This window comes from Lycium ferocissimum, chromosome 3 (assembly GCF_029784015.1).
Source record: "Lycium ferocissimum isolate CSIRO_LF1 chromosome 3, AGI_CSIRO_Lferr_CH_V1, whole genome shotgun sequence".
NCBI lineage: Eukaryota > Viridiplantae > Streptophyta > Magnoliopsida > Solanales > Solanaceae > Lycium > Lycium ferocissimum.
The window spans coordinates 6,969,349-6,990,172 of record NC_081344.1 but is presented as its reverse complement, the minus strand read 5'-3'; the positions used below and the strand labels follow the sequence as shown (position 1 = coordinate 6,990,172).

The window sequence follows — 20,824 nt, the reverse complement described above, 5'->3', positions numbered from 1 at the left end:
CTTGTGTTATATGAAAAAAATGTAGATGATGAGTGGATAAAAAAATAGTATGTTGTGCTTATATTTGAGGTTAGTGTAGAGAAAGAGAGAGAGTTGAGACAAAATAAAAATATTCTAAGTCTCCAACTAATTACTACAGCAGAGAGTTTTTATTTTTTATTTTTTATGTTGAAGGAGGTGTTCTAATGGTGGAACTTTGGACTCTTCAACTAGTCCGAAGTTGTTTGAGTCATACGGCGTTGATAGGTTGTTGTATCCTGGAGAGGACAAGTCAGAGTTATACTGCTGGACTGGTGAAGATTATGCCACAGTGGGCTTGAATCTCCTTAAAGAGAGTGAGATATCCGCTCCTCAGCTTGAATAATTATTTATTCATTTCTTGTTCATTTTATTTTTTAACTGTAATTTATAATAATTTGTGGTATATTCACCAACAATTTCTAGGAGATTCAATTCTTGTTACAGTTTGAAAAATCACGGATATTAGGATTGGAGATGTCAACATCATTCTGCTTCGAGGTCGCTAGATCTCTTTAAGAGATGGAAGGGTAATTTTTTTTTCCCTAATTGCTCAACTCAAGCGGAGGAAAGGTAAAACACTTTTTACCTTATATTTTTATGAATAAAGTGATACTACTTTTCAAGAGTATACATTTTTATTTAAATTCTCAAAATAGTGGGGGCTAAAGAAGTGAGAAAAATATTTATCATGAAAAGTGATTTCTACATCTTTGAGAATGTTTTAAAATTTGTGGCAAGTGCATTTATTAATCTTGAAAATTCACATGGTATTTTTGCTTCAATGGTTGATCATTTGTTGATTTTGGCTCTAACATTAGTGTTGTTCAATTAAACTAAAAATATGCGTATCAACCATTTTGACGTGAGTGAGACAAATTTTATTCTTGGATGAAAAATATAAAAAAACATGTGATAAAACTTTTCTTAACCAGTCACATTTTTGTTGAGAACATTGTGAAGTACAATTTTGTGGATTGTACATGTGTTCCAATTCCTTCTAATGAAGTGTTTATTTATTTCCAATTCAAAGCCAAAAAATTGTGATACATCAAAATGTAGTATGTTGGCCTAAATATGAGATATGTGACTGATTGCACTTGGTTTGATATTGTGTATGTAGTAGAAGTACTTAGAAGGTACAAACAAACCAGGTATATTTACTTGGTAAGAAAACTCGTGGCTTGTTTTATAAAAAAAAATATCTTCTTGTACTCAAAGGATTTTCTAATGCAAATGGGAACACCTTGGTGCAATTTATTGAGAAAAAATTGTTATTTCTAACTCTACCATAGAGGCTAAACTAATTGTGTTAGTTTCAGTTAGTGAAGAAGGGAATTGGTTGAGAAATAATAATTGTGATGCACCAATATTATTGGTAGAGTACAAAATCGTTATTATGATGGTAAATCCAGGCCCAAAAGAAGAAGTACTATACTGTGAAATCATTTGTGAAAAGTGGTATACCATAAATATTAATTGCGTAAAATCTTCTGATAATTATGCAGATTTATAGCCAAAGCCCTTTACAAGAAAAAGGGTCTGGAGCACATCGAGGGGAATGGGATTGAAGCCCAAAAATTTGTGAGTCATATATGAGGAAACCCAACTTGGGGACTAGATATCCTATAACTAGGTTCAATGGGAAAAATGAATCGTATGATGACTTGTTGTGAAATGCACTATTGTAATTGTTTTATTCCCTTCCTATGATGTGAGTGCATTTATCCTGTAATGATTTGTGGAGGTTGAGTCTATGACCTCTTAATGCACTACAAAAAAAGGGTAATTGCCGAGGTTGAAAGTTGTAATTCTTGAGGTTTTTAACCTCCGCTATTTGCTAAAGGAGGCTAAAACCTCCGCAAATTGCAACTTTCAACCTCCGCGAATTGCAACTTTCAACCTCCGCAAATTACCCATTTTTTTGTAGTGATATGAAAATATGTAGCTCGTATGAGTGGGTAATTAAAGTTACAGGAGCACCTTTGACAGATTTTCACCTATGTGAGTGTGGAAGAAGGCCGCTTCCTATGAGAATTGGGCTCGTTCTCAAAAACACTCATGAAAATCGGGATAGCACAAGGTCGTAATGTGCTGGCTATTAAAGCTTATATCAACACCTTGATTATTATGTGTAAGCAATGATACTTTATTTCTCTTAAGCAGCCATAGTTCAATGCAGAGCACACTACTGACTCTGGAGTAGAGATCGATGTTTTACCAAGTGAAGGTTCAATGCAAATCATACCTTCATTATGCATAATAGTCTCCCTTCAACTGGTGATAACTCTCTGATTTTTAATATTAAAATGAGTGGGGGATTGTTAGATTGTGAGCATTTTAATATTATAGTATATTAAATTAAAGTGCATGAAATAGTAGTTGTCATAAAGTGGAGAAAGTGGTGTCATTATTCTTTGTAACTCTTATAACCACTTTAGCATAATTCTTCACATTATTCCCTACTAATTACCCCACTAAACCTCAGATAATCATCCAATCATGACATTTACTATGTGGAAGAATTTCTACAACTATACAAAAGGATGTTTTCTTCCTTGTGTTTTATGAAAAAAAAGTAGATGACGAGTGGATTAAAAAAAAAATAGTATGTTGTGCTTATATTTTGAGGTTAGTGTAGAGAAAGAGAGAGATGAGACAAAATAAAAATATTCTAAGTCTCCAACTAATTACTACAAAAGAGAGCATTTTTTTTATGTTGAAGGAGGTGTTCTAATGGTGGAACTTTGGACTCTTCAACTAATCCAGAGTTGTTTGAGTCATACGACGTTGGCGGACTGTTATATCCTGGAGGGGACAGTCGAGTTATCTTTCTTTGGATCGGTGAAGATTATGCGCACGTGAAACTGAATCTCCTTAAAGAGAGCGAGATGTCCGCGCCTCAGTCTGAATATATATTTATTTATTTATTCATTTCTTGTTTATTTTATTTTTCAATTGTAATTTGTAACAATTTGTGGTATATTCACCAACATCATTTAATGGATTAATAAGGAAATAGTGTCAGACAAAGTGGGACGATAAAATAATATTTTTTGAGAAATTAGCAATAAGGTGTATTTAATTACTCACCATATGGAGTACCTAAAAACTGAATAAAAAAATAACGAGTTCCTTAATGGCCTTTTAAGACGTTTTAACATGATCAAACCTCCAAGCACATGGTTCCTCGTACTATGCTTCTATGGTATCAATGCTTAGATTCCCTTTTCCTGCTTTCTAAATAGAAAATTGAAGACAATTACCAAACACGATATAAATAATGATACGGATTTCACGTTGGGACCTGCATATAATGAAGCCACTCTAGACTAGAAGACTTTAATATAAAAGTTAAAATAAAAAATAACAACCAGATCGTTGGAATTTTGTTTTTAAAAATTCCCACGTTAGCTGGGGGCGACCAGGTTGGTGGAATCGTACACATATTTTACTACGTGGTCCACGCGTAAGAAACTGCAGAGAAGGCTAACAAAGTATAGTAATACTCCCTCCGTCCAATTAGACCATGTCCAACCCAACACCTTTTTTACACCAAATGCTATTTTGATATAATATTTGGTGTTTTAGTGCTCCAACCCAACACCAGTTCTTACACTATTTTGGTGTGTGAGTAGTGTTACACCAAATTTGGTGTAACACTATTCATCAACATCATTACTATTCATCAATATTTTATTATTATTTTTTTATTATGTAACACTTTTAATTTAACATATTATAAATTTTAATTTTTTCTTTTAGGTCCCTAATATACCTAATTATTTTTATGTAATAGTTTTATAATATTAATTTCACATCCTAATTTTGGAGTATAATTTTTATAAATTAATTTTCGTATATATTAATTTTATATAAATTGTAAGTTAATATTATTATAAGTTATAATTTTATAAATATGTAAAAAATAAAAAAAATAAAGGATTTGTTTTATGAAATAAAAAATAATATAATATAGAAGAGAGAGAAGAATATAAAAGGGATATTCTTTTATGGTGTAAAAAATAGTTTTATGGGTTGGAGTTAATTTCCACCATTTTGGTGTTTATACCATTCTGGTGTGAAAAATAGTGCTTAGGGTTGGAGATGATTATATGAAATAGTTTGACAAGGTACGGAGTTTAAGAAAAAAAAAATGAATACTTTTGAAATTTGTGGTCTAAAATAAGTCATAAATATTTGTATGGCTATAAATCCTTTCATCAAGAGTAAAAATGAAGAGTTTTAAGTTAAATTATTTCTAAATATAGAAATGTATCATTCTTTTTTAAACAGACTAAAAAGGAAAGTGTAGCACATAAATTAGAACAGAGGGAGTATTAAGTAGCTAGTACCACATTAGCACTGCCACGAGATAGATTGATCAATATCAGCTTACGATTAATACTTAGTAAACTTTAATTTAGAACACTGTGATATCTGGTTAAGCATATTAGACTTTCAATTACTTAAATTGTGCATTTTTTGATTCATTTGCTTGTCAATATTCACAAATTTACTATAATTATTAACTGTTCCACCACTAAATCACTCGTGTTCTTTTAAGTTTATATTGTCACTACATATTTAATAATAATTCTAGAAATAATCAAACATAACATAAATTCTACATAAAAAGACAAAAAAGAAATATTTTAATTAATTAAAGTTTAAATAAGGTGAATCATATATCATAAAGATCAAAAAAGAATTTAACCCTACTTAAAGGTAAAATACTTAATAAGACTACTTAACCCTACTTAATCCATTTTTTCTAGTTTCTCAACCAAAGGTCCGAAACACACCCGTGCTCCTGGAGATCTGAACCAATCAATTACTCGACTAAGTCATATATAAATCACATTCCGAACCTCATAGAGTCGACGAAAGTCCGATTCGACTTCGTTAACCTCCAATGTTGACTTTGGTCAAACCCCTCCATTTCCTTAAGTTAGAAAGTTTCAATGTTAAAAATTCTTATCCCATGCTCACCCGATTGTCTTGGGAACCGCATCACCCGTCCCCACAAGTCAAGAATATCAATTTGAAGCTACGGATGGGTATTTTTAGACAAAAAAATCCAAAAGCTCAAAGTGACTTAGCGGGTCATTACCAATTAGCTTTAAGTTGTGGAGGAAAGATGGATTAAGTATCCTTATTATGTATTTTGAAGTAGGGTTAAGTAGCATAATGTGACCAAAAATTGATATCGATGTTTTGGGATGCAGCAGGCGAAGTAGGGTCATTAATCGAATCGTGACATAGAAAGTCTAATCTAGAGCCCGTTTGCTTAATTAAAAAAGTGGGCATAAGCTGGTTTGACCAAAAAAACGAGCTTTATAAGCCAAAAAAATAAGTTGGCTTATTCTAAGCACTTTTTTAGCTTATAAGCTGCCTTGCCAAACATCTAAAAAATCAAAAGACAGCTTAAAAACTGGTTTGACCACTTATAAGCCAATCCAAACGGGCTCCTAGCTATCAGTGGGTCATATCTAATTCAGGTGCAGTTGTCCAGGGTTCCACCTTACATCATTTAGGTGCATTATCTTTATCGTTCCTAAGTCCTTTTTATCTTTTTTTCTATCATTATTTACGAGCTCAATCGCTGAGTCATACGTAATGAAGGGGATTCAATTGAATTTACTAGAATTTTGCAAATTTTTCATTGACGCTCCATTAGAAACGTGATTGGTAATTCTAGATTTCATTGGACATAATTTCAACGAGTACATTTTTTCCAAATTTTCATTGGGCATCCCATAAATATGCGTGTTTTTAGTTTTCTTTATTGAAAAGTTATACTGCGTGAATAGGGTAAATATAATTTTATACTTGTATAAGATTTTGAATCTCCTTACCATAAGAGAAATATAGTTTCAATAAGAGGCGAAATCAGGATTTAAAGTTAGTGGGTTCTAAAAATTGCTACCGAACTCAAAGCTCATCTTATTTATTGGGTTCACAATTAAATCCTGATTCCGCCAATGTAAGGACTAATCCCACACCAAAATTAATAAAGAAAACAAACAGTGACTTAATATTACTGGAGAATTAACCTTAAGAGGCCATACACCTAACCGCTTAGACTAAAAATAACTAGCGAATGTATAATAAATGTATTACCTATGTATAATAGTTGTTCAACCGTGTATAATTAATAGGTTATTTTGTATACCAGCTAAAAAATAGATAATAAATTCAGCTGGATATTTGTGTAAACATCCATATTATTAAGAGATCATCATGTGCATTGGGCTTTCCCTGGCCCCTGTACCAGCTAAGCCTGCATTTATGCAAACATTAAGGCTTCGAGGAGCCTATTGGGCTATGGCCGATATGTTCATTTGGAAATGAAAGGCTTCCGTAATCATTTGGGTTATCGCTTGGTTTATGTTTAGTTACTAGAATTTAGTTAGTTTAATAAATTTCATAATAGCTACTGTTCATAATGTAATTACTAAATGTAGCTACAGTTTGCGTATTTACGAAATGTAGTCACAACTATTGTATCAGGCGGATATCAGGAGGCAATCGGTTGTATCAGGCAGGTATATATCAGTTGTCTCACAAAGATATTATATCAGCTGAAAATCGCGCGAAAGAGTTGTATTAGCGCATACTTCAGATCAGGGCTGATCATAATGTTTCGTAAATACAATAGCTACGTTTCGTAATTTATTACAATTATAGCCACGTTTCGTTAGTACAATCTAAATATTTTCCCCATCGCGTAATTTTTCTTTAATTATATGTAGTCGTCTCGATTTTTTTGGAACTCGGAGTACTGTTGATCCAAGAAATTAAACTTGTGTCTTATAACATGTTTCCAATTTCTCGAATTTTGGGGCTAAGAAAACTGACCTCTAAGGTCGGCTTTTTCCAACTTCTTTTGAGGTCGGCTTTGGCATTTCTTTTAGTACTGTGATTAGTGATGACTATTTTTAATAGAGATAGTTTCATAATATATATATATATATATATATATATATATATATAAACCTCCCTCCAGGTTTGAATTTGTAATACTAACTTTTATTGTGGTTTATCATATTATGCTTACTTCCGATTTTTTAATTTATTTCTTGGTATGATCAAAACTTAAACTAAACTAAAAAATCAAAGCAAATGACAGTTCGTATTTGCTTTATTTCTTAACACTTATATATGAGGTACCATCTAAACGAGTGAAAACTGAATTCCAAGGTTATAGGTCCAATAATAATTTCATAAAGAAACTGACATAAAATATAAAAGCATTCATCCAAAACATTGTTAGTTTCTTGATATTTGGAAAGGGCCAATCGCATTTTTTTTAAATATGCCCGTGGCATATGCTGCGGAGAAAATTTCAATTTCGCATAGTGGTAACTTACAAATGAAAAATACAATGTTAACCCATTTTATAAACAAAAATGCTTCAAAAAAGCTCCATAGTTGGGTGGAAAATATAACGCGTTAATTTTAAAAATCAGAAACTTAATATTTTCTAGTATGATTAAACAAAATTAAGAAAAGTATTCTAAAAGAAAGGGTTCAAGCAACCATTCGGCATGTGGCATATAACTTCAAAAACAAACAAAAACGAAGAAACAAAATGAAAAGAACGATTTTTTCAAAGTAACTATTGTATATAGAAACCTCTTAGGACATTCTCTTTTCTTTTTTTTTTTCTTTTTTCCTCAACCTCTTAGGACATGCGAAAGGGTAAAAAACGTAAAAAAGGAATTTTAGACAAAGAAAACAATGCTGTAAAATAGACATTAATATATGATTAATAGCTTGTTTGGCCAAGCTTCTAAAATCAGCTTATTTTAAAAAGTACTTTTCAAAAAAATACTTTTGGCGAAAAGCAATTTGTGTTTGACCAATTAATTAAAAAAAAACACTTTTGAGCAATCATTAGTGTTTGGCCAAGCTTTTAAAAAGTGCTTATATTTGTATTTTTCTCAAAAGTACTTTTAAAAAAAAAGTGCTTTTGGGCAAAAAATCGTTTTTAGCTTCAAAAAGCTGTACACTCCCCAAAACACTTATTTTCTCCCAAAAGCTTGGCTAAACACCTCACTTTTTTTTTCCAAATAAGCATTTATTGAAAAAATAAGTACTTTTAGGGGAAAAATAAAAAACCCAAACAGGCTATAAAACACAGCAAGATAGAGACAGACGTTAACTAATTGCAACTAGTTGTGTGTGTGGGGTTGGGGTGGAAATTGACCTTGAAACTAGAAAGTGATGCCATAAGATGCTAGGTTTGTTTAATCTTTTGGTTTCTAATCATCTTGTAACGTTTAATCTCAGCGGCTGCTGCACCTAAAAAGAGTTTAACTTGACAGGCTATATTGTTTTTACTCTATTTTTTTTTATAACTGTGGTGTTCGGGACAGCTCTTGCGCACCTCGATAACTTCATGGATACACTCCCACCCGCAACAAGTACCAGGTAACTCTGTCCATCAAGGCTAAAACAGATGAGAAAAATCACCTAGGATGTGTTTGGTATGAAGGAAAACGTTTTAAGAAAAAAAAAATCTAGGAAGATAATCGGGTTTCCTATTCATTTTCTTGGTACGCAAGTTGAAAATTGTTATTTTAAGAGTATTTGCAAATATTGAAAGCAAAATCACTATGAAGTTTTTGAATTTGGAGTGCAACTTTTGGTGGTAGAGAGTACGGGTTGGGAGGTGGGGTCGGCAGGGCGGCTGGGTGGTGTAAAAATTTAAAAACTTTTTTAAAAATGAAATAACTTTTTTGGAGGGTGGTGTTGGTGTGTGTGTTGTGGGGGGGGGGGGGGGGGTCGTGGTTTAGTGGTGATAAGAAATTTTTTATGCCTTTTTAATTTTTTTTTTATAAAAGTAAAATAAAATATTTAAAAAAAATTGGTTTTGGGGGGGGGGGGGGGGGTGTTGGAAGGTAGGGGTGGGGTGGGGTGGGTGTGGTTTGTGATGCTGGGTGGTGGGAGATGGGGGTGGGTGTTGGTTGGGGAACGCATTGGTGTGTTTTTGTTGATCCGGAAAATATTTTCCCTCAAATATTTATGGAAAATATTTCTCCTGTTTGGAGGAAAACATTTTTCATATGAAACATTTTCCAAGATCTTAAGTGCAACCAAATAAGAAAAAATAGAAAAACATTTTCGGACAAAAGAAAATTTCCGTCATACCAAACACACCCCTAGTGTTTTGTCTCTGCTGAGAATTGAACCCGAGACCTGATGTCACTCAACACCACTTCATTGTAATATAAAATGATCTATAACAGCATGCATTATCAATAATAAATTTAATTTGGTAACTTAAAAATGCAGCAAGTGACGTTCTATAACATGCTAAAGTATACTAATAGTAATTAAAAAAAAAATCTTAAATTATTAGTGTATAAAAATTAAATCATCAAAAATATACAATTTAAGTCATAGATACGGACAACTAATCTATTATATCAAGTTAACTACCATTTTTATGTGAGCGCCTAAAAGAACTTTTGCACTGTCAAATATCAAGTCAGGCCGTCGGGGTGAAAATATGTGGGTCTGGATCACCCATTGATCAGGTCCAATTAAGTAGGACTTTATCTAATAGTGAATCGAACAAGTGACTCTTTGATTGTTTGAAAATTTACACCTCAATAATACATAGAAGTTAACGTCACTGGTAAAACAGAAATGTTTATTTATTACGTATTAGTAGAAACAATAGAACAGTACTAAGAAATTGCACTCTTACTACTATATTTAGATGTTCACATCAAGTGTAGTAACTTCTACCACATAGAGTGACGTATTGCTTGATCATAAATCTAGAGTACGTACAAGATAAAACTTCCAAAAACAGTAATTTTTATATAGTTAAAAAACCAATATCAATTCACAAGGACAATAGCATAAATTCTGGATATCCATTTTAGGAATGCATAACCCTTCCAGACTCACAATGTTATAAAAACCAAATGAACATGCCCAAACAAACAATCTCATAATTCCCCTAAAACACACAATGGCTCAAAATGGTGCAACCTCTCCTGGAAGCTCCATGCATGGCGTCACTGGCAAAGAACAAACATTCGCCTTCTCTGTTACATCTGACCCACAAATCCCCACAGACACAACTGCGAAATTCGCCTTACCAGTTGATTCTGAACACAAATCCAAAGTCTTCAAAATCTTCTCTTTCGCAAAACCCCACATGGCAACTTTCCACCTATCTTGGACTTCATTCTTCACTTGTTTCATCTCCACTTTTGCTGCCGCACCTTTAGTCCCCATCATCCGCGATAACCTTAACCTTAAAAAATCCGACATAGGAAATGCTGGAATCGCTTCTGTTTCCGGTAGCATTTTTTCTAGGCTTGTTATGGGTGCGGTTTGTGACTTGTTAGGCCCGCGTTACGGGTGCGCTTTTCTAATGATGCTAACCGCTCCAACGGTATTTTGCATGTCGTTTGTATCGTCAGCAAACGGATACATTGCCGTTAGGTTTATGATTGGATTTTCTCTTGCAACGTTTGTTTCGTGTCAATATTGGATGAGTACGATGTTTAACAGTAAGATTATTGGACTTGTTAATGGTACGGCAGCAGGGTGGGGAAATATGGGTGGTGGGGTCACTCAATTGCTTATGCCGTTACTTTATGAGCTGATCCGCCAGGCCGGGGCGACCCCGTTCACGGCCTGGCGGATCGCCTTTTTCGTGCCAGGATGGTTGCAAGTGATCATGGGTTTATTGGTTTTGGGGCTAGGTCAAGATTTGCCGGATGGAAATCTTGGTACCTTACAAAAGAAAGGAGACGTCCCAAAAGATAAATTCTCAAAGGTTAATTACTCTCTTTGTCTCAATTTGTTTAGCTTGATTCGATATATGAGGGTCAAACTAACTAATGCTGGTGTGAATTTCGACATAGAATTTTCAATAATTTTCAAATAAAATTTACATATTTAGAAATTACATAAAAAAGGATTATAGATCACAATAGTTAACAATTATAAATTTCTTGAGTATTAATTTGTTGTTTTTTCCTTATTCAGGTTCTTTGGTATGCTATGACCAACTATAGAACATGGATTTTTGTTCTTCTATATGGCATGTCACTAGGTGTGGAATTAACCACTGATAATGTCATTGCGGAATACTTTTTCGACAGGTGAGAATATCTTCCTTTCCCCTTTCTCCACTCTCACTGGCTAACATAACACTCCCTCCCTTCTCTAACCCTACAGTTTGAATCGCCATAAGATTTTTTAATAATGAGTTGTGATCTCTTTAAATTTGTCAAGATATTTGTCTGGCGATAGAACTTTTAAAAATTGTAGCCGTAAATATGTCGTAACATTTGTATATCTCATTTTGGGTCAAATGGAATTGTAATTATTTCAAATTTAGAAATGTGTTATTCTCTTGAAATAGACTAAAAAAGTGTGTTACATAAACTGAAATAATATATATAGAGTTTAAATTCCTTGCATCGATAATATCTATCTTTAGAAAATAAAATGAGTTTGAATGGAGTAAAATGATTAGTGAACATTCATATAATCGACCCTGATTTATTTGGAATTGAAGCATAGTTATTGTTGTTAGTAATACATATTTTTTTACATGATTGTTGTTATTTTTTATATTTTTTATATTATCAAGTTATTAGTAATAACCTATGTTAGCCTGCAAACAAGATATAATAACATGTTATTACTAGTTAAATTATGGTAGTAGTATAAAAATGCTATATATCAAATCCTGTTATAGAAACGAACAAACTCACGTAGTTTATATCACCTACTAATTTAATTATTTTCATTTCATTTTTTGGTTTAATATCAAGGTTTAACCTTAAACTTCGCACGGCCGGCACAATTGCTGCAACATTTGGCATGGCTAACATATTGGCTCGACCATTGGGAGGTCTAACTTCAGACATTGCAGCTAAAAGATTCGGCATGAGAGGTCGTCTTTGGAATCTATGGATCCTCCAAACATTTGGAGGAATCTTTTGTATTATCCTAGGAAAATCCAATAAACTCCCTATATCAATTTTATCAATGATACTTTTCTCAATTGGTGCACAAGCAGCCGCTGGTGCAACATTTGGTATTATCCCTTTTATTTCAAGGCGTTCACTTGGCATTATATCGGGACTAACCGGTGCTGGTGGAAATTTTGGTTCGGGTTTAACTCAACTTCTTTTTTTCACCAACGCGAATTTTTCAACTGCTACTGGATTGTCGTTTATGGGGATGATGATAGTGGTGTGTACACTTCCCGTTACGTTGGTGCATTTTCCACAATGGGGAAGTATGTTTTTACCTCCTAGTAAAAATGATGTTAAATTTAATGAAGAGTATTATTACGGGTTGGAGTGGAATGAAGATGAGAAACTCAAGGGGTTGCATGAGGGAAGTTTGAAGTTTGCGGTGAACAGCCGGTCGGAAAGAGGCCGACGGGTGGTTTCCTTAGTAACTCCACCCGATGCTACACCACCTTCTGTGTGAACTATATATATATATATATTTTTTCCCCCTCCATTGCATTATAAAGATGGATTTAAGTTGTATAGTCGATAGTGTGGAAAAAATTACACTATCAGTACCATTTAACTGTTTGTATGCGGCAAGTTATTAAGTACTTTATCTTTCGTGTTGTTATATCATATTTGTTACGAAACGTTACATGTTGTATGTGATCAATTACAGTCGCGGTTTGTAGAGTTTGAAATTTAAGACAACTAAGAAATTAAAAATGGAAGTACATAGCAGATTTGGGCCGTGAGGTGGGTTGGAATCATGAGGTCTCATGTTCAAATCCCAACAGGGATAAAAACAGCTAGGTGATTTCTTCTCATCTGCCCTAACCGTTGGTGGACATAGTTACCTGGTACCTATTGCTGGTGAGAGGTCGACGATATCCCGTAGAATTAATCGAGGTGCGCGCAAGGGGAATTAGGTCTCTCAAGGCTCAAAATACTAGAAATAAAAACAACAAAATGAACCATGCTAACGATTAGTAGTTTGAATTCATTCTACGCCTATAGCCTAAGGCCACTTATCACAGATGGGATTACGTCTACTCTTCATAGTTCAAGTTGACACCTTAGAAAGTTAAAATAGTTATGAGCTTAGATCCTTGATTCCAAATGCTGCCTTGTTTGGTATGGTCTATAAGTGTTATATTTAGACATTAGAAATGGGCCGGGTCCCCAAGTGAGTAAATGAAAATGTGGTCCAGTGAACAAGTGGCCCAAGTGTATGCTGGACAAGCTCTTTCAGTTTCATCCTGGATCTGGGCTGAATTTATGCACTCCATGACAAACAATTAAAGACTAGCTCATTTGAAGGGCAAAAAAAATTAAAGACTAGACCATCTGAAGTAAAACCGTGCAATTACTTGATAACAAACACTTGTAAGTTTGAAAGGATTTGGTCAACAGGAAAAAGATAGAACTTTGATATGATCACACACTCGTACATTACTGATCATGCACGTGAACGTGCCTTAGTTATCTAGCTGCTGTATACTGACATAAATTCTAGTCTACTAATGGTTGTTGTTGTCAAATTTGGGACGAACTTGTTTGTTTAAAGGAAGTTTACTTTAACCACAAATGGTAAATTTATTATTTCTAAAGAGAGGCGTAATTTACTAGTACTCCTTGGCTAGAAATATGAATTTATAAGTTATGAATTTTAGAAAATACAATTTACTAGATTTTTAATATATATATATATATATATATTAAATGAGTTTCTTTTTTTTAATACAAATCAATATATATAAGGTTCAAGCAAAAGTTATTGGGTTCTAATGAAACCATAAATTACTTCTAATGGCTCTACCCTCCTCTCGTCCCCAATTTACGCAAGACTGCTTGTTTGATCGACACGACAATCCTAAGTGAGACACATCCTTGGTGGTAATCTTTAACAAACTTTAAGAAGATGACAATTATGTTTCCACTAATTCTCAATTTAATTAAGATAAAACACGATAGGATCTCACAACAAAACATCATTAAGATAAAACTACATTAAAAAAAAAAAAAAAAAAAATCGTAGTTTTGCATCACAGTATATGGCCGGCAAAGCCATTGTCACTCAAATAAAAGGCCTACTACTACTACTGTATGTAACATTTGTCTCCTTTCTCAATACAATAATGTTCACCTGTCATGTGAAGTATGATAGTCAGTATGTAGTACAATTACCTAACTTTTTTTTTCTACTAAATGATGGAAACCATTCCATGATGGCATGATTTCATGTGTGTGAAGCCGAAAAGGAGTAAATGTAAATTTCGTACAAAGTTATAGATCACCTAAATCAAGATAAAAAAAATAATAAAAACCTAACACAAAGTCACTCAAATCCAGTACTATAAAATGAAGTGACATTATGTGGACTATTGAAAACCATATGTGCATTATACATTCCTCTGCTCCAATAAGTGGAAGAATAAGCTACATACCAGAGGCTGCAGTTGCAGTACATATATAAATGTACTATTTTTTCCTTTTCATATCGATCCATGGCACCAAGAGAATTCGAAATTATTAGTACCTCAAATTGTTGCATTGAGAAAAATTCGAATAATGGAGAGAAAAATAGTTTGAGAAAGAAGTGCAGCCATTTGGCAAAGAAGCAGAAGGCTAAGTTTTACATTCTCAGGAGATGCATAGCTATGCTTGTTTGTTGGCATGAGAGAAATGATCATTGAATTTGAAGATTATTAAGAGTATGTAGTAAAATTATATTCCTGCAAGCTTCTTATGAATTTAAGTTTATAGTTTTCAATCTTGATTTTAATTTTGGCTCTTTTAGCTAGGTTTCATGATTTTGTGCTTCGTTTAATCATCTTGCTTCACAGTTTCATGGGAAGAAGATAATATATTGCACTATCTTAAACATGTAATGAAAATAAGTGTACAAGTTAAATATACCACCAAACATAACTTGCTAGATAGCTTAGATGCATAACTTGCTAGATAGCTTAGATGCATTTTATATTTGGATATCTGAAATCTTCAAATTTGTTTAATTTCTTCAGTATCATGTGCCCAATAAATTGTTTTTTTTCATGAAATTATTTTATACGATCCCAAAGGTTCGTCATTTTATTATACTGAATTTGTTCAAGATATCTGACGTTTTAGAAAAAGCAATGGATTATGTCTTTTTTCAATTTCCTCTTACTGTTTTTAGTTAGTAAAGCGTTAATCAAGTGAGACGTTTAATACAGGTATAGTTTAATTTAGACAATATATACTCTTATAATTAAGATAATTAAATGAATTTTTAAAGTGTACAAAATCTTTAAAAATAAATAATATGAATTACATGAGGTATTTAGGGTATTTTGATCTATTAAAATCCTGCCCCCTAAAAACCTGCTGTAAATGTTTTGGCAATTCAGACAACCTAAATGAAGTCTTTTCTACACTAGTAGTTGCTAACACAACACTAGACAGGTTCAAGGCATCATTTTCAAAATTTCTTTGGATTCATGTCCCACAACCTCACCTATATATCCCCATTCCATGCATTCTCAAAACATAATTGATCTTTTGCCTAATCATTGTTATCTGGTATAAAATAATTTGATTTCAACTAGATACACCCCATATAAGATTCTTTAAAAGTGAAAGCGCTATCTGCTAATTATTTTTTTATTCTCAGGATTCAAATCTAAAGCTTCTAATTAAAAGTGAATGTGTCACATCATCCACAACATCCCTTATTGGTTACCAGTTTAATGCTTCTTCTGTTCTTTTTTATTCTCTTTTAAGTCACCATACTATAGTCCACAATTTCAACTCTCTCCTTAAAATTTGATTTTGCCAAGTTACTATGGAGAAGATAAGATTACCCTTAAGAACATATCGCCATTTAATTTCAGTATCTTTTCCCTTTTAAATTCTGATATTGGAAGAGCGAGTGGACGTCATGACTATTCAGAAAACTTCTTTCTACACACCAAATTATTGAAACCCATTGTTCAATGTACACTCGATAACTATTCCCTACCCCAACAAAATTTAGCCTTTTACCCCACAATTAATTTCTTAGAGCAATGAAATTCATGTGATTTAAACAAATGTAAGGAAGAATAGAATTATTTTTTATTTTTTATTTTGATAGAATAAGATTATTTTTTATTTTTTATTTTGATAGAATAAGATTTTTTTTTTTTTTTTGATAGAATAAGATTCAATTTACGTGAAATAATTATTAATATAAGAATGTCGTTATTAATACAGCACAATGCCTTAAAATCTCACATGTCGAATGAACATACAAAGATGGTTAATTAAAAAAATAAGGTAACTCAGCTCCTTCAAGTCCCTACACGATTTTGGAACTACAAACTAACCTGAATAAAATATACAACAAATTGAGCGGGGGCACTGTAGATACACGAGTTCATCTTGAATAGCTTGCTTCTCATGAAGTATAAACACATTACACATTGTACTTTAAATTGCTAGAAAGAATGTAAATAGTATCTTAAAAGGAAAGTGTTTTTTTGTTGATAAAAAATAACTTTTTCTTTCACTTTATTATCCATCGTCCTTTAGTAAGCTAGTAAAGAAATATCAAAAGGGGTCGCCCTCACATGCACGAGATATGAGCTTAAAAGCAAAAATAGCAGTTTTAGAGCCGGATTCCTGCAATACGATGGTGGGACAAAACTTCAACAAGGGGATAGTTCTTGACAGACGATGGATCGATGAAGCGTGCTAAAGAAAAAGAATGGCGGGCTTTATGCCAGTAAGCTTTCGAAGAAGAGATCGATATAACACCTCAGGCAAATCTCATATCGATAAGGGAGAGGAGTAAAGAGTTATACAAGAAAATCATAAACAACAACATACAAAGATAATGCTATTAAGGTGGGTCCAGATGGTAGAGAATTGTCAGAAACCTTATCCCACCTACGGCATTTGAATAGAGAGATTATTTCTGATGAACTCCTTGACTCAAATAATATAGCTCATTAGACAAATTCTTAAGGTTTGATAGGCAACCGACATGAAGTTGATATTGCAGGAGGACAGTGAGAATGGGCCAAGATGTGAAAGGAGCCGACAGCATGAATCCTGAGTTATTATATATAGTACCATACTACTGATGACTCCTTTTACTACTCTTCTGTGGAACAGAGTACATACTCGTGTGCACATCTTCATTTTTGGGCCCCAACCCAAACATCTATTGACTTCTTTAGTACTAGTATTGCGTTAGTGCCTTATAAGGTTTTTCTAGTTTTTACCGTTTGCATCAACTTCTGACTCATCCAACAGGTTCACCACTTTAAGCCCCATGCTTTAATGGGCTATATTAGTCAAAGATATATGCAACAAGATTTAGGTAGAGAAATCCGGGCCGGATCCAACCTTATCTTATCGTGTTTATCTAAATTCAGTACTTTTGATGTGGAATAAAAATTATATGTGAAAATTCATGAAAATTATAGAGTATGAACCCATAATTTTTAAAATAAAATAGGTTCAATGCTAAAACCTGTAAAAATTGAAATCATAAAATATAAATATGGATCCGTCTTTGAGAAACAGCAATCCAAAAATAATAATGTGTGCAATGAGAAACCTCTTGACCTCCCTTTAGCCATGATGGATATTAATTATACTGCGTGTGCATACGTGTTTCGATCTCTTCCAATAACATAATGCTAGCCAGCTGCATCATTATTTTGATTTGATGTATTTCTTGTGGCGTTAACTCTCTCGCTAGCTAGCTTCTTCATGTGCTTACAACTTGCAACATACATCCAACCACAATGTCTCTTCTTTGTTTAATGTTTGACTAGATTTGAGAGAATAAACGATTGAACAACTAATTAGAAGGTAATTTAAATCTTTTGTAATGTGTGATGCAGCGGTGGTACTACCTATATAATATTAGGTATTCCGAAAAGGGAAATGAGATATGAGATGACAAATAGAATAAGTGCAAAAGTAGTCGGACAAAGAGACCAATAACATAGTAGCAAGAACGTGAAGAATTTATCTGAATTAGGACAAAGTAATCTTTGGCATTCATGTGGAATTGCCTCCCCTAAAATAGGTTACTCTAATCAGCAGCACTTAGTAACTTTTTACGGAGTTCTCAATTTAATATTTCTGTAGATATTTAATGAATTTTTAAACACATATACATGATTCAAGCTAAAACTACTAGATTCAGTCCAACTTGTACTCTGATGGTTACCTCTACCCCTGGTTCTTCATCACTTTTTTTTAATGAAAGATATTCAATTCAGTACTATGTATTTATGTTCCCCACATAATAAGGATGTTGATACTGATCCCTAATAAATATGAAAGATATCGTCAAATAATTATGAGACAGTGTAAAGACTTTTACTTTAATCTATTATAGCAGGTCAAGTACTATTTTTTCTTTAGGTAACCAATCAACGCTCATCATCAAAACTTATTTGTAATTAACATCAATAAGCTTATTGTAAATAATTTTACACCGTCAAGTTATAAAACTTATATTCATCACATTGTTTGAGAGTATGTCTTAAAGAAAGTTTACTCGTAGAACAAAACCCCCTTTCCCTGTTTATCTATCTCCAACTCCTTTTCTCTATTTGACTGATGGTTGAAATTTGAAGGATCCAGCTATTCGAGAGAGACAGAGAAAAAACACACAAAAGACGAATCTTATTAGTTGAAGAGTAGAAATAATGTTTGTTTAAAAGTTGTGAAGTAGATTGCCTTATGCATAATTTCAAATAGGGGTGTACAAAGCAAACCGACAAATCCCACCAAATTGATAAACCGAGAAAAAAATCCGACTAGTAGTTTGGTTTGACTTGGTTTGGTGTTGGAAAAAAAACCACAATTGGTTTGGTTTTGGTTTTAGCTAAAAAAAAGTCAAACCGAACCAAACCAACCCAACATTACATGTATTCAATTTTAAAAATATTGTATACATAAAAATATTTATTTGTAATGTAATTTATAAATATTTCTTAATTTTTTTCGTAGTTTTTCATCTATTATCATATTATTCACGCTTGAACTTAGGATTTTGAATGTGAATAAGTTTTATATCCTATCGATGTTAGTAACTCATATAAAGTCCAAACCAAAATTAACTCAACACTAGTACTAACAAAAAGAATTTCAATTTACCCATAGAATGACAATAATGTTGGATATCTATTTTTTACTTTTGCATAATTGGTTTAGAGAGTGAAAATACATAACTTAAGTTTTTTTTTTCTTGTCATGTAATTAATACTTATTAATCGTACTTATTTTAGCATGACTTAGTATTTTTAGATTATGGTCATTTTCTTTATGGCTTATTAATTAGCAATATTTATTTTAACCGATTTTATTATCTTTTGTTGAATATTTTAATACGTTGTCATCACTCTTCTCACATTTTGTGTTATTTTCTTATGAAACACCTTAATTACATAGTTGTATCTTACTAGGACTAAAGAAATATTTGAAGTAAAAGTTATATGTTTTGTTTCAACACTATTCCGAAAAAAAATCCGAATAACCCGAGAAAACCGAATAACCCGAGGTTGAAAAACCCGAATTTTATTGGTTTGGTTTGGTGTATAAATTTAAAAACTCGACGCAATTGGTTTGGTTTGGTGTTTACAAAATCCGAACCAACCCGGTCCATGTACACCCCTAGTTTTTTCAAAGATAAAAGATTTCATTTACAAAATGTCGAAAATAAGTCGGTGACTAAGTTCACCATAAAAATAATAGGTACCACTATCATTTAATTCCAATAATCAAAACCCTGTCACCTACTTTAAAGAGTACTTATATTTGTAATAATTAGAGCATAAAAAAGGAAAATGAAATTTTAACTTTATTTATCCACTCTTATGCTAGTAATATATGTACACCATAGATTTGACATTGATTTGCAACATTGTTGGTAGACCTATCTTATCGTTGTTCCCAGATTGTCTAAGATTGTAAAGAGACGTTAGAAGAGTTGGCTTAAAAGGAATGGTACTAAAGTCCACTATACACTCTAGCCAGCTAGTAATTTTATTAACTAAATGAAATATGTAGTGTATATCATAACTAAATGAAATATGTAGTGTATATCATGTGGGAGACGTGGCTGTTTTAGCTCAAGCCGTATCAGGGGCGGAGCTAAAGGGGAGAAAATATCATCGCCAAACTATAAATATATGAGTATAAAAAGTTATTTTTTTTTTCAAATTTTTATGTATATATAACAGATGATGAGTCGTCTTTGTCAAAATATTGTCTTCATTAGTGACATAGTACTCGGAAAAAGTAATTGTATACTATTATTAGTACAAATTACTGACTATAAGAAATTGCAACTCTATTTTTCAAGTTGCTATAACCATTTTGTTATGAAAAATTACATATTGTAGATTAACTGGCTATTAAAAAAATTATATACAGTCAATGCACATATATATAACTTCAAACTCTCTGATATATTAATTAATTAATGAAATGCATATGATAAAATAAGTGACACAGAAGATTTGTATTTAAGTTGTCATAACAAAATGGTCATATTAACTTGAAAAATAGAGTGGTAATCTCTTATGGTCAGTATTATTGTCATATCCTTAAACCTATAGTTAAGTTATAAACGTCTTATATAACATAACACACTGTACTACTAGAGTCTCTTTGTTATTATCTGGCTCTAAAAATTATACAATCTCTTTCCTTTGTAAAATATCACCACCCATAAATATGTGGTAAAGCATCAATACAGTAGCATGCCTACATGCATGCTGGATTATTTCATTATAATTATAAAACCATTGTTTGCAATT

At 32.6% G+C, this 20,824-nt stretch overlaps 1 protein-coding gene across 1 annotated transcript; it reads left to right on the top strand.

The window, feature by feature from the left end:
* The first annotated feature begins 9,849 nt into the window (after positions 1 to 9,849).
* On the top strand, positions 9,850 to 12,575 carry LOC132050884 (high affinity nitrate transporter 2.4-like). Its single transcript, XM_059442225.1, has 3 exons — positions 9,850 to 10,822; positions 11,035 to 11,150; positions 11,829 to 12,575. The coding sequence occupies exons 1-3, from the start codon at positions 10,007 to 10,009 to the stop codon at positions 12,493 to 12,495; spliced, it is 1,599 nt and encodes a 532-aa protein (XP_059298208.1). The 5' UTR covers positions 9,850 to 10,006; the 3' UTR covers positions 12,496 to 12,575.
* Positions 12,576 to 20,824: the final 8,249 nt, after the last annotated feature.